This window comes from Acanthochromis polyacanthus, chromosome 12, assembly GCF_021347895.1.
Source record: "Acanthochromis polyacanthus isolate Apoly-LR-REF ecotype Palm Island chromosome 12, KAUST_Apoly_ChrSc, whole genome shotgun sequence".
Classification (NCBI taxonomy): Eukaryota; Metazoa; Chordata; class Actinopteri; family Pomacentridae; genus Acanthochromis; species Acanthochromis polyacanthus.
This window is the reverse complement of record NC_067124.1, coordinates 2,079,430-2,103,312: the sequence shown is the minus strand read 5'-3', so window position 1 is coordinate 2,103,312 and position 23,883 is coordinate 2,079,430. Positions and strand designations below refer to the sequence as shown.

The 23,883-nt window shown below is 42.5% G+C and overlaps 1 protein-coding gene across 2 annotated transcripts in view; it reads right to left on the bottom strand.

Annotated features, from left to right (window-relative positions):
- zfpm2a (zinc finger protein, FOG family member 2a) overlaps nt 1–23,883 on the bottom strand; it is a 126,199-nt gene that overhangs the window by 71,551 nt on the left and 30,765 nt on the right. For both annotated transcript variants that reach the window (XM_022204215.2, XM_022204206.2), the window contains exons 2-3: nt 22,891–23,049; nt 15,564–15,665 (exon numbers count right to left, since the gene is read on the bottom strand). In XM_022204215.2, the coding sequence (XP_022059907.1) occupies nt 15,564–15,665; nt 22,891–23,049 (261 nt within the window). The remainder of the gene's footprint in view (nt 1–15,563; nt 15,666–22,890; nt 23,050–23,883) is intronic.

Below are 23,883 nucleotides of genomic sequence, written 5' to 3'. Positions count from 1 at the left end.
GGAGGATGTTTCCCTTGTGTGTGTGTGTATGTGTGAGTGTGTGTGTGTGTGTGTGTGCGTGTCCCAAAGCATGCAGCTCTCAACTGTACATTTCCGTCTGGTTGCCCTGACAACCCTAAGAAGTCTTGTAAGAGGAAGTCTGATGATTCAAACTTCTGTAACTGCAAGTTCTGTCTAGTTTTGTAAACTTTCTGCACACAAGGAGGAGATAAAAATCCATTTTTATCAGGAGTGAGTCATGTTTGAGAGCTTCTTCAGATGTTTCTGGACCGACCTTTGTTAGGTCAAAGCTACAGAACACCATTACTGATGTGGGTTGCTCCTCTCTTTAGCATGAAACCAGCCTACAATGTGTACATTATTCTTGGCAGGCAAATAATCTTCATGTGATGTGAGTAATATTGTGCAAACAAACTCTACATGTGTTGCTACCATTGTGTGTCTTTTAACCTGGTTGTTAACACGTGTGGCTAAAATGTATTCAGGGCAGCTCGGTTCATGCTGAATGGGCTGAAGTGATCACTGAACTTTCTGATGCGTATGTGGCATAATGACCTATTCAGCCCTGTTCTACTCTGTAAATATCAACCGTGTATCTGCGGCTTGCTATTGTGCTCGTCCGTTGTGTCGGTATGGAAATGTGTGCTTATGTGCTGCTTTGCATGCATAAACATGATCGAAACATGGTGCTCGCCGTTACAAATGACACCTTGCTGATCATATATGCTCATCAATGGTTCATCAATCCTGTTGCAATAAAAAGCTAAATGTCATCCATTACAGAAAATCACTCGATAAATGTAGATGCAAAAATCTTTCAAATACCTACACATGATCCAATCATTTAGGAGAGAATGCATAGTTTTTAAAAAGATAATCTGGACAGTGTTTATCTGTTTCTTCCCTCCCTCTGTATCCTCTGTCCCCCTCCCTTGTTCCTGCTGTTCCACGCTGTCTTCCTGGTGCTGCAGTGGAAGGTGGGTAAGCTCATTACAGAGAAATAATTAAACATTGGTGCACAGCTGGTCGTCATCACTGAGAGCAACAGCCACCGCTTGATGCATTCTGTTTGTCCTCAGATAAGACCCACGGCCTTTAACCGCTTGGATGCAAGTTCCTGTTTAGCCCTGCTTGACACACAGCTCAAGCCATCCCCAGCCAATGACTCTGTTCCTTTCTCTCCTTTTCTTTCTCTTCTGGGTGGGATGGTCGGAGTAAAAAGAGGGTAATGGGTAGTGTAGGTGTGAGAAGGAGGGGGCAAAGAGGGTACAATTCATTTTGTGCGGTTTGTGGTCCGCCATGTTTAGGTGCCAGTTGTGTGCATCTCACACCAAATGTTGCCTGAGGACCTTGGCTCACAGATGGCTTGTCACATCTGTTGCAGATACTAGTGGAAGATCTCCACAAAAACAACCGAGGATGAATAATGAGTTCCCTTCATCGACTGTCTGTATGTTCTCTATGTGCATTTACAGGTTTACGAACGTTGCAAAAAATACACTGACAGATGTGTTCTGTTATCAGCTGAGCCGCTGACAATTTTTGTAATTATGGCTGCAAAAAGTCTTTATGTCACGGTGATAATTCAATTCTTTACAAGCCCCAAATCCCAACTCTATTACCTATACTCATTACAAATAAATTTAGAACAAATACAAAGTCACAGTGTTTAACCCGTCAAACTGCGAACAGCCGACTGAACCAAGAGGAAAGCGCATAATGGGCTATTAGGAGATTTAACAACCCAGTGCCTGTGTTCTGTCTTCAGCATTCCTCATCATCCAATTCTCAAATGCCACACATTTGGCAAAACATGAGCTCACGATGTGGCTAAGAGCCGTACCCCCTCCTCTGAATCCCAACCAAAACCTCTCCACCACCTTCACCCTCTACCACCCCCCTACCTCCACCCTAAACCACCACCACCACCACCTACCCCCTGCCACCTAACCCCCCACCCCTCCTTCGATAAGATCATCATCTGTCGCTAGACTCTAGGGTCTGTTCCTGCACTCCACAGATACTTGGCAGACCAATGAATGTCCCTTTGTGTGGAGAGATCCTCCTCAGATAGCACCCAAGATGCTCCACGCTGGCATCTGTTTGTTTTTTTTCATGTGTGCATGTGTGTCCTGTCTTTCTTTTCTGTTACGGTGCAGAGAAATAGGGAACCTCGTGTCTCTCCCTTCAGTGGCATACGACTGAATGCTAACGAGTTTCTCGGTGGCAGGATGCCAGGTTGCTATGATTTCAAGAATAGATGGGTGTGGACCATTGACAGATAGAAAGGTGAACTACTTTCCACTTTTGAATAATATTATTACATATAATAAAACCCTTTCCAACAATCCTTTAACATGCAATTTTCCCAATCACTTTATGTGCAAAATCATCTTATTCCAGTGCTACCTATACAGTATATTCTACATTAACTTGCTGCAGTGATGTCTGCAGTCAGCTAAAACACTACATGTATAGTTCTTGTACATCATTTTATACTTATTTCCTCCTGACCTACTGTGGTTATGTTTGATATTCTTCAAAAAAAAAACTGAAATCCAATTTAGAGAGCAAGTTTAAACAAAGTTTGTCTGCACAGTAGGGCTTAGAGATGGGGTTTGTGTTTGTATGTAAGTTACACGTTTAAGAGTTTACATTGTCTTCTACATGGAATTCTACAAATGTTCAAACAGGTTTCCCTTGATTTAGGACCACAACTTAAATACTCTTCCCCACTATACTTAAAAAATTAATGATAGATTCACATTTCACTGCAAATGTTTCTATTAAAGCACATGAAATGTAGATCTGAATTTTCTTAATCTAAGTTCTTGCCCGGAGTGAGGTCTCTGCTAATGGTCTGAGATGACGAATGACATCATCAACTCACTACTGCAGATTAACATTTGTTAAAGCAATGGACCTACTCAGGCTATTTTCAACATGAATTTAACTTCTCCTCTTGCTAGTTTAAAAAACAACTTCAAGGAAAAGAAATTGGCCGCGACACTAAAAGAAATAGCCTGATTACTGACCCACCGTATGGTTCTGCTTCACCTTTATTCAGTATATTAACAGTGAGTGGGATGTTGAAGAAAAACAAAGAATGACTGAGTCAAGACAAGAGGGAAAATGTGCTCGAGCTTCACACAGCAGACGATCCCTCTTGATATCAAGCAGTGCCTTTGAATCAAAGCAAATAAATGACTGCTGTTCAAAGTTCAATAACCTGTGCGTGGCAATTCACAGATGTCCTACTGAATCCCAGTCATCTCCCCTGATAGGCCGTGTTATAGAGCCAGCAAATGGGCTATAAATTAATATACCATGAGAGAGGCATATGGGGTGAAATGGAATGCACTGTATCAGTTCAACAAAAGGTGCCACATCTTTAAAGCAGATATGTGATATGAAATTTTGCAGCTGAAGGAGAAATGTCACAGAGCTTTGATAAGAGAGCGATGAACTTTCTTCCCCTCCTACCCAAACTGCTATTATCAGGTCCTAGTGAGCAAAATGCATCATTTATAACCCTCAGCCCACACTATTATCTTTGAGAAAGGCGCTTGTTTTAATACAGCGGAGGACCCCCACCACCAGCAGCACCACCTCGTCTCCCCCCTCCTCACCCTCTCCTCCAGTGCCTCTGCACCTCCCCAACCCGCCCTAACCCCGCCTAGACGTGGCTGCATTTGGCCCCAAACAGCGGGGGGAAAACCGAGGGGTGGGGGGTCGTTCGCTGGAGAGCAAGTTTCTAGGCAACCACATGAGTTTGGTGGCCACATGGGGAGGGAGGGGGGAGAGACTTTGGTTGGGGGTGGGTGGGGTGGATGCTGGGATTCACCCCTTCAGGTCACGCTTGTTTTGAGGCAATGGACGGCTTGGGGCGAAAGAGTTAAACAAGCCAAAGGGATTAGGGCATTTTAGCGGTGACACTCCACACAGGCTGAGCGGGGGGCTGGGGGGTCGGTGGTGGGAGGTTGTGGAGGTCCTTTGGATGGGAGATTCTGAGCCTCTTGTTGTTGAAGGGCGCAATAATGCCTGCAAAGCATAGTTTGGTTTGTTTTTCGTTAAAAGACAGTTAAAAGTACAGGTGTTTCAGCTGTCTATGCATAGAAGAATGTTGACTGGACACGTCTGGTAGAGGGCCAAAATGAGCTTTTAACAATATCTGATGTTGCAACTTTGGTCAGGTTATGGTTATGTTAATATGGTATGATTAGGCAACTAACACTTGGTTATGGTTGGGGAAAGACTGTGGTAACAGCAAAAATTTGACAGCTTGGAAAATAAGTTTATTTCACTTTCTGCTGGAGGTCTATCTGTCAGCTTTATTTTTGTTAGCGCCCAGTTAGCTCAGCTTAGCTTAGCATAAAGACCAGAAATATAGGCAAGAGCAGGCCAGTATACGGAGATGCTTTAAGTTGGGATTTGTTACTACTGAACAGAACAATCTTTTCCCCCTGTTTCTAGTCTCTTTGCTAAATTGACCTAACCAGCTGAGAATTGAATTTCTACAGGAATCAGTGTGGTGTAGGCATCCAATAATAACCCAGAAGCTTGTTGTGGCCATGACTTTTTAAAATCAGAACTGCAGTAATTAAAGAAATAAGAAAACGGGAAAAGTTTAGAATAGCAGACTACAGCTGCACATGCACACACACCCACACACAAGAACCTGGTCCTGCAGTACATTATCAACACGGAGACTGGTGTTTGGTGTCATTGAACAATTGAAATATACCAGCTGTCAAGCACTCTGTCTCATCAAAAGCCTGGCGAAGTTAGCAGCAGGCTGGCTGACAACAATCTCTGAGACATCCATCTTTGGAGAAGCACTGCAATTTCTATTGATAGCATGTACAGGGAGACAGCAAAACTTAAAGAATGACTGTCCTCGTGCAGAGATATCGCCGTATCGCCGACAACATCTAGAGGACACACACCACTCCTGCTGGAATCTGATTATTTTAAATGCTTTTCTTTAAAATTTCCGAACCATCAAAAGGACGTTACTCTACCTGAGCGTGTCAGGATGAATGAGTAATTGATGCATGTGCATTTGGAATGCATGTATTTTAGACAGATGGACAACAAGACTTTTGCTGCAAAAAGAAGTCGCTGTTTTGTTTGTTCAGCTTTGCCATAAATTTCACATCATGACATTAAAGTTATATACAATACATATAGGTGCATGTCGGATTTAAACTTATGACTGTGCTATGCAATAGCTAAACAAACAACTTTTTAGCAAGGAACACAAGTAAACATTGCTACCTTCTTGATATTCTGCAGTTAATTCAGGAAGAGACTATTTTTAAAGTACTCCTGAATCTCCTCCCAAGTCAATTACCAGGCTGCAACTTCCCCTGGGTAACAGGGAATTCTGTTTTTTCCTGGGTGACCTAGTTGTCTTTTGTGAGTAGGTTTTAGCCGGAGCAGTTTGACAGTCAACAGATAAGATGGATTAAGCTTTTTTTTCATCCAGTTTTGATGTGAACAGCGTAAAAGCGGGTTAAATCATTGAGTTTCAGGAGTATTTTTAAATGCCTGGAGATAGTGCGATAAAGGAGCTAAACCTAAGACTTGGGCCGGGGAAGGTCAAGGTCGCGGCTTTGGAGAGCAGCTACCCGGTGACGGGGGCCAGCTTTCGTCTCTCTCAGAGCAGGCTCAGCGCCGGAGCCGAGCCCACCTCTCATCACTCCCAGAAAAGATACACGAAAGGAGTGAAACAAAATCCAGCGAGAGCTCGACGGGCGGCATCAAAGAGCAGCGCACTCTTGCCTTGTGTGGGTGATTGTGTGTGTGTGTGTGTGTGTGTGTGTGTGTGTGTGTGTGTGTGTGTGTGTGTGTGTGTGTATGTGTGTGTGTGTGTGTGTGTGTGTGTGTGTGTGTGTGTGTGTGTGTGTGTGTGTGTGTAAGTAAGCATGTGTGTGAGTGGAGATGGGGGTGGTAGGGGGGTTGTTAAGTTTCTGCTCGCATTTGCGTGCATGCATGAATGACATGGGAGTGTTTGTGTGCCCTGTGTGTGTGTGTGTGTGTGTGTGTGTGTGTGTGTGTGTGTGTGTGTTTGTGTGCCCTGTGTGTGTGTGTGTGTGTGTGTGTGTGTGTGTGTGTGTGTGTGTGTGTGTGTGTGTGTGTGAACACTGTAAAATATCATTCCTCCATGAGCAACTAGCTCCATAATTATGTTTTGATTATTTGCGAGTACTAAAATAAAACCGCAATTAATCTGTTGATGTAAGACAGAAAATAGAAGTACGACGTACATATTAAACAACCCAGTTTACAGAGCGATGCGACATTAAAACAATTTTGAGAATATCATTTGCACAATACCCCCCTCTACCTCCACCACCACCACCTCTTCTTCCCACCTCCCCCAAACCTGATCTGAGGCGTGCTTCACATGCGCATAGGAGCTGACAGCCGTACAATCACGTGACGCAGATCAGCCAATCCTGCATTCATTTGAATTTTTTAAGCCGTGCGGTGATGAAGCCACTTGAGCATAAGAAAAAAGGTGAAGAGGCGACTGAAAAAACAAACAAATGGGAGCGATGCACCGGGTCAAATGCTGCGTGTTGCACGTTCGCCTATCACATGTCACATCTGGTCGACGCTGAGAGGTTTTTGGTTCGAAACATTTCTGAGGGGACATATTTAGACACATTTTGCGGACGTCTATTCCCCCACTGCTCCTCATGTCGGTGACAGGGGAGAGTAATCCTATACACAGGCTGCTATTGTGAAATGAGAAACTAGCCTCCTTCACTGCCAGAGACCAGATGCACCTCTCTCCCTCTCTCTCTCTCTCTCTCTGTCCTAATCTGTAAACGACTTAAAGGAGCCTTATCTCCGGGCTCTTCTGCTTCATTTCATGCTTGATTTACTTTAATTTGTCTGATAGGGCACAAGGATTTGGAAATGGCCCATCTTTCGGTGGAAAATGTTCTGATTTTTCTCCGGCATTGTTATGTGAAGGTTTTTGACTTTTCTCTCCCCCTCTCTTTCCCTCTCTCACTCCTCCTCCTCCTCCTCTTTCTCCATCTCCATCTCTCTCCCACTCTCCCCCTTCCTCGCTCCCTCCCTTCCTCCCTCTTTCTCTCTCCATCATCTTGCTTTTTTCTTTTTTTTGGGGGGGGGGGTTAGAATCTTGCTCCAGTGCAACAGTCTGTTTGAGTGCATTTAGATTCAAGCTAACACAGCACAAACAAGTTTTCCATGAGGTGTGATTTTGTGATGGGCGACAGCGACACTGAAGTCGTGTTTGCCTTTCAGATCCACATTGGGCGCAGAGCAGCCGAGTGCTTCAAACCACAAAGATCTTATGTTTAAGTTAAGAGGCGACTGGCCCTCCAGTTTAGCAAGTGGGTGAGCGGCTGGCACTGATAAAGTTGCTCCACAATGAGGGACAGGGACAAGCGACATGTCTACAGATGCCTTGAGTTCTTTTTTCTGCTGGCGGAACTCAAGTACTTGCATGGCTGTCTGGCTGCTCCCGTCACCAAGACATTTTCCCCACTTCTATTTAGCGACAGAATGACAGTAGAGGCAGCGAGCTATGATTAGAGAGAGGCCCATATCTTACCAGATCCTGAATAATCTCCATCCCCTCCCACCAATGAGCAAGGCACAGAGGTGGCACAGAAAAGCACAAGGGGAAAAAAGAGACAAGAAGAATGGGCAGAGCTGTCCTGTGTGTACAGAGATGTCATGTCGTTCCTCTGGTCTCCTATATACACTCAGCATGGACACTGAGAGGCAAAAGAAGAATTTATTCACCTTGCGTCAGTCCGACTAATCTGAGAGGTGGCAGACACAATCAAAGAGAATTTTACATTCAAATCTTTGCAGAAAAGGGAAGAAGAGATAAAAAGAAAAGCCTGCCACATAAATTGAAGGTCTGTATTAAACAATTAAACTCATTCACAACTGGTGGTTATATGACGGTCTGCACAAAAAACTATTTCCCACACACGTTGACATGAAACGTCACAAACCCCACCTCCAACACAATGCACATAAATAAATGGTTAATGACACACACACACACATACACACACACACACACACACACACACACACACACACACACAGAGGAAGAAACAGGGAGACCATTGAAATTCATCTCACAGCCTGAATTTACTTAACTGCGGGTCTGCGCGTGGTGATAAACGGAGTGATGATCCGGCAACACGTCTTTATCCATGCTTTGCTTTAATTAACGGCGGCTTGTTTGTTGAAAAGATGATTAATATGCCAATGAAAATTGCATAATTGAATACCACAACACTCGCACAATCAGGGAGGAACATGCCATTTTTTATTAACTTTTCAGTATCATTATTATTACTATTATTTGCTATTTTAATTCACTTGACAAGCGGGCTCCACCTCCCCCCCTCCACCACCACCAACCATGAAGAGACAAAAAAACAACAAAAATGGTGGAATTGGCGTGACCAGTGGGCCAAGCTGGGCCCAGCTGTTCATCACCAATGGGAAACCTTCACAGGCAGAGGAAACGGCTCTGATATCAATACCTATCAGTGTGAATGCTGTACTTGAGCATCTGTGTGAGAGAGGGGAAGGAGAGTTGGAGGGGAGAGAGGCGGCGTTTGGGTGAGACACGGCTCGGATGGGACCGAGCGCATTCCTATGGCCAAATAATTCTGCGAGGACACCAAAGTGAATGAAAGTAAAATACATGCATACATGCATATGGAATTAAACACTATCTGAGGCGTTGGCAGCAAGATTTCGCAAGAAGCAAATTCATGCATGAAAAATAACTACAAACCAAAGTCACTCAAATAATAGTTTTATTTTAAAAAGGCCAAAAGAAAATGAAGAATTCCACATGCGAGTAAGTTTCAGTTGAGCAACCCATAGTTTACCCAGCGTTATATCCCCCTAGCACAGCTTGCATGAACGTCTCCATGTTAATGCTAAATACACACATCAAATATTCAACCAATTACATTGATACCTCTTAGAAAAACGTGTGCAGCTACAGCGCCTGGGAGGGTAAGCATTGCAGAACAAACACATTCAGAGCGCTACAGAAAGACGCGATGGGTGTCAAGTCCCTGGAGGAAGAAACACCACCAGCAGCCGAGCTTTAAGACGGTCGCGTTCAGCAGAGACTCTCGTTTTGTTCACTGAATTCTTTGGACCTCTTCATGTGAAATAGTAATCACAGTAAAAAAGATGCCATTGTAAGTGGACGCAAATTCGGTTGAGATGTGGACAAAATGGTTGGAAGTGAATTATCTTATTAAGGGCATTCTCAGTGTGCCACATCCCACGTATCCGCACAAAACTAGAACTGAATATGGTGACATCTTCCTCAGATGATAAGAACAGTGATTGCATTTTGCCCTATTTTAGATTATATAACTAACAACCATGAAGTTCCTTCATAAAGCCTCTTAGTATAGCGGATCAGTGACTAAATTTGCATCAAGGCGATGCAGCATAGGAGTACAGTGATTTGTCTAATCTCTTGTTGCATATTTCATCATTATAATCACACATTGTGAATTTGTGAGTGTTTGTGGTGGGGGAGGGTGTTTTCTCTGCACACAGGTGATGCATACAGTATAAAGCCTTCATCAACAATCTCTTAAGAAGAAATAAAATGGATTCGGAAAAAGGCAGACAATGTTTACACATAGTACTTTGATTGCAATTTAATTTTACATCACTCAGGGCCCAGAACTCACAGAGAAGCTGATGATGGACTTTCATCATCAGTATCAGCAATCTCAATGTCATTCATGTTTTGTGAGACTTGTCAGAAGACTTTGAATAAACCCCTGGAGGAGCGAGATAAAACCTTCCTTTTCTGCGGGAGAATTGCCATGATGCACGTCCAAATTTCTTGATTACAAGACGAAGGAGGGGGAAAAAAATAAAACCTTGAATGAAAGCCTGCGCTGAAGTTTTCAGTTTGCTGATATAACAGTCAAGTGTGTCTATAAGTCTACTTAAAACGCTTAGGTATCAGTGGAGACAGCTGCGACACCCTCGTCTTATGATTCTGTCGAGACAGTACACTATCAAACCTTTCATACCGTTCCCAAGCTACATTTCCGGTGACAAAAGCTTTGCGAAAGCCTCCTGAAGGATTCATCTATATCCTAATATTTCCAATCCAATTTAACTGGAGCAGCCGGAGTGGTCTGAGCACTAGTTTACCAATCTTTGCTTTCCAAGACTCTGTGTGCTGAAGGCTTGAGGGGTTCAATCAATGGCGCTTTGATCTCGGCTGGAACCATAATTATTTAACATTGTTACAAGGATTTCTCTAATCCATCCTACCATTAAATCCCTTTTACACCCTCATCTTCTGCAGCCTAATCTGCATCTGGGTGCTCCGTTTGTGTCTCTCCTCATTTCGGCTCGCCCCTCCTTCCTTGACGACACCCTGACTTTATAATGGACTTGGGTGTCGAGTTAGAAAATGCCTTGTTTACTGAGAGCAACCTGACTGAACTGTGCTCAAATGGACTGTTGCTGTGTAAGAATTTCAAAGTTTTTCTTTTGCATTTGTTCTGAAGTTTGAGTTAGCATTTAGTCGGGGACAAATGGTGTTAAACTGAATTAAAGCTGAGCTGAACTGACTGGATATACACCCGAAGCTGTTCTACCTTCATTTTGCCGTGTTTCCAATAAGTTTCTTTAGATGAACCAAGGGAATGTCGAAGTTCAGGCGACTGATGCCCAAAAGGTTTAATCCCATCTGTTTATTTTGGTGATCACTTTGACTCCCAACAAAAAGGGCCCACTGTCCTTTTGCAAATATTTGCATGTCTGTGTTTCACTACGATATAAATAGCAGCACGGGCAACCGCAAACATTTGTTGAGGCACCTGCCACAGTATCGTGGCCATCTGGTCCTCCAATTCTCCTAGCATGACATATGTGCATTAAACCTGAAATGGTTATTGTTTTTTTTCTCCTCTCTTTGGAGACTGAAGGAAGACGGATTGGCCACAGACCCTTCTGGGTTGGCTGGAGTCAAAAATGAGACTCGAGACTTTTTACATCTGAGTGAAGCTGCGTTTCCAGCGTGTGCATGTTTGATGTCTTGAAAGGGGAAAGGAGGCGGTGTAAAAACGGATATCGCTTTTTATGGGGTGTGTGTGTGTGTGTGTGTTGGGGGGGGTCTCTTTGCTAGTGCTCCGTCTGTGTCCGACCGTCAGGTGGATTCTCAGATGGCCACTCCTTCAGCTGACCCCCGCCTCGCCCTGGCTAATGCCCAGCTGGCATCAAGCGCTGAGCAAGCTGGGCCATGCCGGCCATCAGGGACAGCCAAGAGAAGAGATTTGTGGACAAGGTGATCACATCGCTTCTGTTAGCACTCTGTCACACTTATCTCCTCCTTCTGCAGCTCCTTCCTAACTATGTGCCTTATTTAAGTGTTTGGAGCAACATAGTGCATCTGCATGTCACTGTGCTTGATGAAAAGATCACAATTACTCGAGTGAAGGAAACCGAAAGCAGTTTAACCATTGTGGGTTAAAGTGGTTAATACCTTTGCTGCAAACTGACACCTACAGAAAACATTCTATGCAGTAAGACCGCCATTTTTATTGTTACCTTTCAGGGTTTATGCAAGTGTTATTCTTAACACAGAGATTGAAACAAAGACTATTTTAATTTGGTGGAAAAAGCTTGCACGTTGCACTAAATGCTCGCTCTAACATTCTCTGTGTTAAAGAGACATTCCAGCAACTTAACGCTAAAATTCATTAAGGTTGGGGGCCAAAAAAGGTCAAAATCTCAGCAACAGAGCTTGATGTATCCTGACGTTTATTCAGTGTCAGATCAATCCCCTCCAAACTAATAGAGTTTGTTATTACAGCCTGTTTGCCCGGTAAATACTCAGACTTTCAAACTTAGTGCCCTTCGTATGCAATACAGGCATCTTAATTAAAAAGTGTAGTAATCAGTCAGAGTTCGGAGGGAAGTTGGAGAGCCGCAGCTGTTTTTAAAAGCTGGATAGAACTCTGTGTGATGTCATGTAAAACTGGAAAAGAGCACCTTTAAAAAAATTTAAATTCTTTCACTATGGTGAAAATAATCTTTTACTACATTGTATTCTGTCAGAAGTACACTACCAGTCAAAGGTTTAATGTTTTTTTTTATTTTCATGACTATTTACATTGTAGATTCTCACTGACGGCATCGAAACTATGAATGAACACATGTGGAATTATGCAGTAAACAAAAAAGTGTGAAATAAGTCAAAAACCTTTTTGATATTTTAGATTCTTCTAAATAACTACCTTTTGCTTTGATTCCTGCTTTGCACACTCGTGGCATTCTCTGGATGAGCTTCATGAGGTAGAACCTGAAATGGTTTTCACTTCTCAGGTGTGCTTTGTCAAGGTTTATTTGTGGAATTTCTTGCAAAGTAGAAAGAGTGTGCAAAGCAGTAATCAAAGTAAAGGGCAGCCACTTTGAGGAATCTAAAATAGAAAACAAATTCAGAGTAATTTCACAGTTGTTTGTTTGCTACATAATTCCATATATCTTGCTTCGTAGTTTAGATCTTCAATATGTGTCTACAATGTAGACAGTAGTAAAAAAAAAAAAAAAAAAAAAAAAAAAAGAATGCGAAGGTGTGTCCAAACTTTTGACTGGTAGTGCAGTTTGAAACACTGGATGATGCTGCCTGTAACCAGAAACTTACAAGCATATATTTAGTCCATATTCATCTCTGCAAGCTGAAACCAAAATGGTGGATTGCCCCTTTAAAGTGTAATTGTAGAAAATCTCCCATTGACACTGACAATAAAGTTGCTTTGATCTGTTCTACTGTGAGAAATAGTCATAAATTCTTAATGAGAGTGAAACCCTGAATAAACCTGTTGTAAATAAACACACCACTGCAGTTCATTCATGGGTGCTTCAGTGCAGCTTGTTAGCAGTTCTACATCAGCTTCTCATCTTGATTTAGTGCTCTATTGTTTAGAACAGCGTATTGACAAATGCATAAATAAATATACACTGAACAGAAAACAGTTTTGAAGACTGGACACTTTAAGCTAAAGTGGCAGCGATCGCAATTACAGCACTCTTAACGAAGCCCGGATTTCCATGACTTTAAGAAGGGGGTGTGGTTTACATGAACAAGCATTTAGATAAGGATGAGAACAAGTTCATTAGTAGAGTTAGCTAGCTAACACACACCATTCCCAATTAGCCTAGAGGAGAGCAAGTGGAAGAAAATGAGAGAGACGGAGTCAGATTCCTATCGCCGCCAGTCTATGAAAATGAATAGAATAGCATGACACGCTATCTCTCAAATCAGCGGCTGATTGCGAAACATCCGTGACGAGAAATGAACATGAGACAGAAGATCAGCGTGCAGATTTGCTTAAGGACATACTTGTAGAGATGAGGGGAGAGAAAGGGAACTCGCTGGGTGTTCCACATCAGAGACCCAGCACTCTGAACAACAGAGAAGAGCCAGCTATCAGATTAATAGTGAGTCATTCAGCGCCGTTCTCTACTGTTCCAGAGAAAAAGACAATCAGAGAACAGGGGGCCAATCGTGGACAGCACTTGACACGAGTTACTAAAGTGGAGATGAAATGCAGGGACAAAAAAAAAGTTCAATTACAGGATGTAGATTGTAAAGGCTTTTGTTGTTACTCAGCAAAAGGGAAATGGTATGGAGGTGCTTCAATAGAATCACCAAAGCAGGTGGGCATGTTCCGAGTTAGCCCACCTCATTAAAAAGCTTCACTCTCTTTTTATGTAACGGCCATTACACATCCTATTCAGATGCACACGCGCAGTGATTAAAAATTATCTGTTGGTGATCATAATCACAGCTGCTTAAACTTAAGCCAAAGAATAACAAAGAACTTTTGAATGCTGAACTATCTGAACATTTACAAAGAGATTAAAGGGTAGACAGTCTCAAACTAAATAAATTTGCTTTTAATCACTTTGAACAGGAAGTCATGTCATTTCGAATGTTCCTATCTGATTGTCTGATTCCCCTCTTTATTCAAATTATAACATGCCCATCTGACTTTTCCAGCACAATGGGAAAAATTAAAAAGGGAAATGACCTTTCATGGCAGCCATGATGAGAGAGTGAATGGCATTATTATGCGCCAAGATTAATTTCTGCCCACTCTATGCCGCCCATTGAGAAAACACAGGAGGGGCACGAATGCCTCAGTGTAAGTCACTCGCTAATTGGTTGGTAGAGGTGCCGGAAAACAAGGTGGTGAGATAGTAACAAGTTGATCATGAAGCGATTATCTGGCTGCCAAACAGACACATTACACATATAAAAAGCATGTTTGTTTAAGTTGGATGCAGCCAGGTGCTAAGCCATTTTTCAGTTTGTAATACAGCAGAGATTAGGACACAGTGTCGAAGTCCTCTGATAACTTGGAAGCACTCAGGCTGTAGTTTAGTAAAACATGAAATGGGCCTCATGTCTCACATCACCTCCTCTGCAGTTCAACTATCCTCACTGTATGCAAGTCTGCCTTCTCTCCCTCCCTGCCGCCTGTCCAGCAGTGTGTTTCTGAGCCTCTAATTCTCATTCTGATGGCTAAGTAGAAGGGGGAAGCATAATTAAAGTCAGTCATACATCTAGTCATGCTACATCCATCCCTCCTTTTCAAAGCAGTATTTTTAAGCTCAGCATTTTCTCGCCCAAAAGGGCCTTTTTCCGCATGTGATGCCTTCTTTTTGTCATGGCCCCCATAGTTCTGAGCTGACCCCCTCAGCCCCGTCTCCTGACTGATCACAGTGATGGTTTATTACTGTCGTCCCAGCGCTCTTATCTTTAGCCAGCAATGCTCATTTCCTTCCCCAGATTTAAATGCAAATGTGAAATTTAATGATAAATGCATTATCTGATAGGTGCGATAACACTGATTCACTGTCAGTATAAAATACACACCCCGGGGGGCTTCGAGCTAGCAAGCACAACTTGCCCAAATCCACTTTTTTCTCTCGCTCTCTCTTTCCTTTTTTTCTTCTTTTTTTAACAAACGAATGTACCTGCAATAAATTCTTGAGGTCATTTTATGCATTAAAAGGAATCATATTTTGTGTGTTCAGCAGTGTGGGCACAAGCTATTGCTGAGCAGTAATTGCTGTGCAACTATCTTGTTCAATGTGTTATCCATCACTTTGATGAAGTTACTTTTAGTAAAAGGACAAAACAAGATTAAAAAAATGTGTTGTAAACTCTTCAAAAAAGGCTACATCTGCATTGCATTATAGGATTCTTTTAAAAATGTGTTTGAGGAAACGATTGTTGGTAAATGAATTTACTTTTAACTGAATGGTGGCTTTACATTTAAAGCAGTTATAGTGCATGCAGACTTTTGAAGCATTTGTCCACCTACACAATAAGTATAGGTGGACAAGTGCTTACAAACAAAAGAACTAATCACTTTTCAATATCAAAATCAATACCTTGCCTCAAACTTTGCAACATGCATTGCTGCTAAGAGCCATAACTTTATCATATGACCCTCACAGTCTCTCTAGTGCAGGGATATTAAGGTTTTCCTTACTTGGACCATCCCATTCCTCCGGCCCCACCGCAGCATGCCGGCTCTTCTCGCCTTGCCCATCCATCTCCGACTCTCCCGCTTCTCGGTTGCCATCTTCCTCTCCTGCAAGGCAGAAAAAAAAACATAAGTCCTACAAAGCACACAAGACAAAGTGAGCAGCACTCAATCCAAATTTAATGTTCAGACACCTAATTTAATTAAGCTCTGCATTATGGACTGTGCTGCCCTTCCAAAGGGGAGATTATTATGGACTTTGGATATTATCCCAGCAAAAATCATTTGGTTTTATAACTCTTTCCTGTAATACCCGTGTGTGCCGCAATGTAAAGTCCTTGTGTGTTTTTCTGTATATGCAGTTCTATATATATATATATATATATATATATATATATATGTGTGCATTTGCTGTGAGCTCACCCGGCTCCAGCTGCACACTTTTATGTAAAAGGAGTTCCCATGAGTGCTTGCAGGAACAGGAGGAAACCCCATGGAACAGGAAGGAAAGCAATGTGTGGGAGAGAGGTGGCTATTTATTACCGTTTGATCTATTGTGGAGCGAGGTAGAATGTGTGTTATAGGATGTAGGGCTGATTTACAGTCTCGGGGCTCACACAGACCATGCTAAGGGATATTTGGGTATCTCTCTCCAGGATGTAAGTGCTTAAAGACCTTGTTAAACAGACTCCGCCTCTGAGTGTGCAGCGGTAACACTGGTGGGAGCGCTTGTTGAACACTCTTAGATGCACTTACTGTAAAATAAAATCTATTTTTGCATGTCTACAGTAAGCACAGTTTGTACTCAAACTTTATAGGTACATAAATCAGTGCTTAGTAGGTGCCCCTAGTGTGGTGCTCTAAATAAATCCAATGTGGCTGACACAGTGGTTGCACAGAGTGTCTCTCCAAACTCGGGCAAATAAGAGCAAACCTGCTTGGGGCATGTAGTGCTGGTTGATGGTTTGTGGAGGAACATTTCTCTCACTTTTGTCACCACATCTTTTTCATCCCTTTGATGTTTTAAACCCAATAGTGAATGGTCAAGGACAGGCCTGGATTACTACAATGGATTACTACACTTCATACACTCTACAAGGGAAAAAAAGGAAGGATATGTAGATTTAAATGTGAATATATTAGGATAACTAGACAATATATCGTTAGGATGTAGCTGACACAGCGCATAATAAAATCCTACCAATCACCACATATAACAGAACATATTGTTGCTATATGGTTGTTTACTACATCTGTATCTGATTTCACCCCCACAGCTTCCAAAAAATATTTCCGAGTCTCAGCTATCACACTTCTGGTGACAACTGCCATGGGACACACACTCCAGCCGTCCATCCTCAGTTAGGTTAATCTCCAGATCAAGCACACACACCATGCTTGTTTAGCTTTTTTTTGACATGGCTCACTTCAAAGACGGTAGCAAACATCGCCAAAAGGATGTCAGCTTTCTGCCTCGCACTAAAATAGGAGATGTATATAAAGAAAAAAGTGATACTAAAGGGAAGTCTGCAGAAATGTCCTACTTACAGTACATGAGGTCATTATGACCCAGTTTTGCTTATGCAAGTGTCTGCTTGGGCTGGCAATTTCTCCCGCTACTCCTCCTCTCTCCCAGTATATTATCAGGGAGCCCACTCAACTAAATTCCCCCACTATTTATTGTTGGGCCTGGAGAACCTCTTTAGCATACTAGGCTCGTATTATGACGAGGATAACAAAGGCGTATATCAACAGTTCCTTCCAATGGAGCGGAGTTTAAAAAAAGCTGGCGAGATAACATTAAAGGCACTACCTTGATCTCAGGCGAACATGTTAAGCCCTGTAACGAAACGTATTGGAAGTGTTTAATTACAGCCCGGGAAATGAAGCTACAAGATGATTCCTTAATTAAGCAGTGATTAAGGATTTTCTGCCTTCTATCTAACACAGTTTGCAGTGCATTTTAAACACAATCGCCCAGGCAACCTCACAGGGAACAATGTCACAGGGCTTTGATGAAGTTTCCTGCACAAATGTCACTAGAAAAAAAAAGTGCAGCAGAGGAAGAAGTGCTGGAGCAGCACTCCTTTGCTTACAGTGTGATAAAACCTGAAATACAGAGTAATATGGAGAGCCATTTTTATGATTTGAAACAGGAATTTCGATCTATCTGATATGGAAACTGATTGATTGAGGTGCTCCATTTCATTCACAGAGGTCCACTCTTAGTAATAGAGACTCTGCCTTGTTTCATCATTTGAATTGAAACCCTCTGCAGGCTTATCAAAAGAGACAGATTGTCAATGATCATCCTCTACATTATCGCCTAGATCATAATTTACATCTGGCTTAGGTTCCTTTCCCTGTGCAATCAAATGGATATACTCAAGGTTGAGTGAGAGAAGACTGAAGAGAACAGAAGGGACGGGGAGGGCTTGGGAGGCGAGGCGGCCTGCTGGGTTCTGGGTTGGCGGGCATGCAAGAGGAGCCAGTGAGCTGTTAAAATCAGCCCTATCGCCGCTCTATCAAAGGACAGCTCTCTAGCCAAATCGCAGTCACACGCAGCGTGCCACACATTCAGGTCAATAAGCTTATAGGCGATTTACACAAACAATTCCTCGAGCAAGGTAGCAACAAAGTCATATTGGCTTTTTCTCTCCCTTTTAGCATTGTCTCTGCTAAGGAAGCCCTTGAAAATGTCAATCTACTGTGTGTGACTTTAAGGCGCTCAGAGCACGCTATTCCTGACCACTGAGTCTACAGACAGGTTGCAATTTCTGAAAAATGGAGTGTAGGTATTTTTCACTATTCGTATGGGATTGCACAGTTCTGCATGTTGCTAAATTCTACACTCAATGACTTTAACCCACTGCCACTCCTCTAAACCCATCACAGTCTTGCTAGTATTGGAGCTTGGCAATGATTTTCAGAATGTTATATTAGGGGGGGATGCCTGCTGTCCCCACAGCAGTGGTAGCGTTAGTCAGTTGATATTGCATATTTGGTTGTTGATGCAGATTGTGCTGCAACAGATAAAGTCAATTCCAGGAAGCAACCTTTTTCACCAAAGTCAAGCATGGCTGTAAGACTTCTCTGCTATCTGAAAAATAGGTTTGAATTGCATGCAATTTGTGGCAGGCAGAGCACTCCAATGGAGGGAGGCTATTAGTGAAATGCCTTGCCACTGTCTCTTTAAATGCCAATAAATTCCCATCATTACAGAATCTGGCAGTTTTCCTCCCTGTCTGCAGCCTGGGTCTTTATCTCGCTCTGCCTCAGTCTCTGAGCATGTAGATCTGGCCCAGTTAGATTGTCATACTTAACAAACATTAATGATTAATTTCCTCCACTGAGTCAAATGGGGCTAAAGGGATGACTCGATTCATCTTATCGCACCACAAATTAGCATTTCCCCATATTCTCCAGCATCAACTGTGCATTAAAATTCCACATTTACCATTCTGGGCACTGGCAGCTGTGGTGAAAGAGCCAAGGAGATCTTCCTCCTGCGTTGCTGGAGATTCTGATTACTTCTGTGTTATACAAAGAATAATTAATTCTGCCACTTTCTGCTTGTTACAGTACATGTCTGACTGCTCTAAGTCAAATTACTCACCGAGGGGTTATTTGAAAGGTCAAGGTGGGTTTTTTATTTGCAATGTTAAGTCCTGGCCATGCAGTCCTTTGCTTTCACTCTTTGCTTGCGCTGCGATAAAATGGTCACGCCTGCATTATGATTTCTGTAGTTTGAGGGGATCGATGCAGAAGAGGGCAAACATTCACATTGAGCTGTGCTTGATGTATTCTGACACTCATACACCCACAACGACATCAGAATCAAACAGTTTGAGCTGAAAAAAATCACCCAGTGTAACTTCATGAAAAGACGTTTTACATCGAGGAAATGAGACACATAAAATGACATGTAAATTTACTGTCAGAGCTAAGTAAGGAAGTCATTTGTCATCAGACAACACTTGGAACGCTCAAAGTGAACAGCTTGTGGCAACACCCTGTGCTGAACTTCACAGATAGCCAACAATAAAAGAGGGGGTAAAACAGCAAGGTGAAATTTCACAATTTCAGTAAAAAGAAGAACATGCCACTCAGCGCATATAAAAAAGGTATCTTTCTCACAATTATGGAGCCAGGTGTGTCAATAGAGTATAAATCTTTGCTGTGGAGTCGATGTGTTCATCTGCTGGTTTCTTCACAAGCAGGGTTCCATAAATGTGAAATTGACCGAGCAGGAGAAGCTGTTTGAGGCAAGATTCTTGTTTAATCGCAAGGGAAAGCCAAGGTTATTTCTTTAGATGTGGGCCTTTTTTCTCTCAGAGAGCTCTTGAAAGGTAGGCAGACCCCCTCTATAATGCCATGTATATTAAACAGTGTTCATTCTCTCCGGGACGCTGCTTCTCCACCAGGCTGCTTCATGTCCCATGTTGTTTCAGAGTCATTAGTTTGAGTGTAACTGACAAGGGACTGTTCATACATGTAAGGGTAGACGAGTGCTGTAGCTGTGACTGTGATAGCTTGAGTCTGTCTGATTTAGAGACGAAAATTACTGACGAGGACGATGCATTACCGTGTAAGCATTTAAATGTTGCAGCTGGTCAGAGTAACACAAACTCCATCTTCTCTATGGGCAGTTAGTTAGTTTCAACACATTTTATTGTATTTGCTGTTCCTACATCTAAAATACAAAGATGCAAAGCTTTAAATAAAACTGTCTAATAAATTTAGTGGAGTAAAAAGTACAGTATTTAACTCTCAAATTTGTGGGGAAATGCACTTTGTAGATATACAAAGCTGCCTTTATTTCTGCAGTCTTTTACTTTTTTCTCTTGTAAGTTAATGTACAGTTTTCCCGTTTTAAGCCTTTAAAAACCATTAAAAAAAAGAAGCCATACAAATATGTTGTAGAGCGGGTCATGAGGCACAGCAGAAGGACAATGTTTTGTTTTAAGAGCCCAGAAGCCTTAGGAGGCCCTAATGCAGCTCATAAAGAAGTGATTTTAGAGTAAATACACAACTAACTATTTCTTTAGAAGAACTGATGAGGCTCAAACAAATCTGTCATTTCTGTTGACATATTATAAATGAAATCAACAAAAGCAGCCAAACTCAGTGTGAGTCATGACACCATTAACTAAGCAGGTTACGGACTCAGCCATCTCCCAGTTTGGAGGTTCACGATCCTCGGACCAGGATGGGACGTCAAGGTGCTCCATGCACTTATCTGGGGAGTCCCTTTTCTGCAAGGGTAAGGCAAATGGCTGAGTCTTTGGTGGCATTCAACTTCTTGACCTTTGCGCCTTTAAGCGGCTTTGCTACTTCACCGCACTCTGATCAAAGTTAATAAGTGCTTCATATGTTAATGAAAATTGGTACTCCTCTTTGTGTTCCTACAGCTTTTTAATACCTATTATAGACTGAAACTTTTAATGGAGGTTTTAGGTCCCCCTGACAAGCCCATTTCAGAGAGTGACTACACAGATACAAGGCTAAGCTAAGACCAGAGAGTCACTGCTCAGTGGAGGAACCTTACACGGGAGACCTTATTCTCCGGGAAGCAGCAGAAGATAAAGGCCATGGGATGAGTGGCTGCTTTAAAACCCACGTTCAAGTCCGCACAGGGCTAATTACAGCACGCCATCACATTTGAGAGGGTTTAGTTAATCAAGGGGGCTCTCTTTTTCCTCCTATAGTCGAGGAATAACACACTTAAACCATTTAATGCCGCCAGGATTGCGTCCTGTTTAATTCACGGCAGTTTCACATAAGTGGGGTAAATTTAAGCCACTCCGACATTAGTTTTAAACAGATCTAATTGAGGAAGGGATCATGAGGAAAATGGCTACACCTGATGATTGCACACAACTTGCCACGAGGAAAAAAGAAATTCGGATAGTACATCATTCGGGTCTTAGGAGGCAATGGGAGTATTAGCTACTGTAAGCTTAGATAGCAAAGTAATACAAAAAAATCTGACTGGTAAGGCGTGTGTATGACAAGGAGCAGATTACCAGTGCTCGCGAAAAGTAGTATTTGACATCCTGGATTGCTATTTTGTGTTGACTTTATTCATAAACATGGAAAGGAGATTTGAGGCCCAGTTTCTCACATGGTTTTATCCAAAACAAAGGGAATATCAAATGGCTCTGGCAAGGTTCTTTGAAGATTTTCAGAAGTTGTACTTTTTTCTTGCTGCAACCACCAATATGTACTGCACCATCTGTTTCATAGCTACTGGGTTATTAGAAGGCCATGCATTGTACTTTGAAGTTTGAGTAAGGAGACATTACGAAGGAGACAAAGGCTAAAGCAACCGAGGCGTTGCTGGTAATTGCAATTTCTGAACAATTGTGCCGTTCAACGTTTACCGGAGAACAAAAGGAAAACATTATTGATACGATTACTGGGGCATAGCCTATACCTGAAACATGAAAGATTTATTTTTCCTCAGTAATGTAATCCCACGAGGCACATCAGTTTAGAAGTGTGAAGAAATAATTCTAAACAAATTTCCCTTTGAAAGGAGAAAGAGAAGGCAGACATTCAAAGCGTTGGTTCTTCATTAAAAAGTCAAATTTATGGCATCCATGCGCCAGTAAGAGCGGGGACACCTGGGGTAGCGAAAGCCACGCGACCGGAGGGTAGGAAGAGGTGGGGGTGAGGGTGGAGGCGTTAGAGGGGGGAGGGAGGCGGGACAAGTCTGTCATCTTCACACTGTAACCTGAAGCAGACCACAAATTAGCTCCTGTGATGGCAAGGTGTGACCGAAATGAAACAAACATACAAAGAAGCAATCTAATTGAATTGGAGTTCAAAGAGGACTCGGGCGCATTTGGCGATGCTGAGGCGCTTTATAGTGCTGGACCTCCGAGCAGTAGCAGGTGCTGCTGAGTGTTTACAGAGCTTTAGCAGCCGACTCAAAGGGAAGTGCTACGCTCTCCAGTGCATTGGTGCACCGTAGCACACCTTCACAGCATTATCACAGAGGGTGAGCCAGTGTTGCCGATGCCATCTTCCTCTCAGATCAAACCACTGCTCTTGGGTGGATTGCTGGGATCAAATATCAAAATGGATAGTTTCAACTCCAGGCAGTGATGCAGGAGAAATCTCATGCGGACACAAGTCCTGCCAGGTTTGATTTGAACATGTTGAGGAATTTTATTAGATGCAATTGGCAGGAGTTTAACTTATTTTTGATGCTTGGCACAAGGGTGGCAGAACATATTGTCTCATGTTAGGTATTAAAAAAGACCCCTGAACACTGCTTGTTTAGAGAGAGCGACTTCTGGATTTTCGGGTTTAAGCAAACGATCCTCACCTTTGTTGCAGAAGTACTCCATGTCTTCGCAGCTCATGTTCTCAGTCTCAAACTCGGCAGTGAAGTTCTCCTCCACCGAGAACTCGTCTTTGGCCAGGAGCTCGTTCTCCTCGGAGACACACTCCTCCTCCTCTTCCTCCAGGCCATCCTCCAGAGGACCTGAGGGAACACGCACACATATGTACACAGACACACACGCATACACACACACGAGGGAGATGTTCAGCAGTTTCATCACATCCTTCAGGCTTTTAAGAAAAAAAAGCTGCCTCTCCTTGTTTCTTTTGTTGCGATGCTAGGTGCAGCAGAGCATTGCAGTGTCTACGCTGAACCAATGTTCAGACATGTCAATAAAGAATAGAATTTTGCCATAATATTGGTCCTTCCATTACAGCGATTGAAAAAGCCCGATGAGACTGTGTTTTCTGAAAAACAAGCTGACATGCAGCCAAGGTGAGTGTTGATGTTAATCCCACTACCTGCAAAACAAAACCTCACACAGATGGAAGAATGAAAAAAAAAGTTCCTTTCCAGACTTTTCATACAGGCATCAGCATGGGAGGAGGAAAGAAAATACTTTTATTAATTTGTTAGCCTTATCACAGGGTACAATGTTGATTTTCCATTTACATTCCATGCCTCCGGGTAATACACCAGTGCAATCTTAAAGGAGACACTTTTCCGTGTGATTAATTTTTCCCCCCTCTGTGCAATATTATTTCTTTAAATCTAAATGATTTCAGAGTTTTGCTTGTAGCTGTACATCTCTTTTGGTATTTGCATATTACCATTTTGCTTCAATCAAGGGTGTTGATGGAATTACTGTACTGCTACCTGAATTGTATTAGTTCTGAAAAACATCTTACCCGGCATTTGAATGTTATTAAGATTATGTGGATCTTGCGCACCTCTCCTTCCCACCAAAACATGTCTGCAATGTCTGCACATGAATTACCATAGCAAAGAAGTGACACCTCAGGTTTTAGGTTAGTT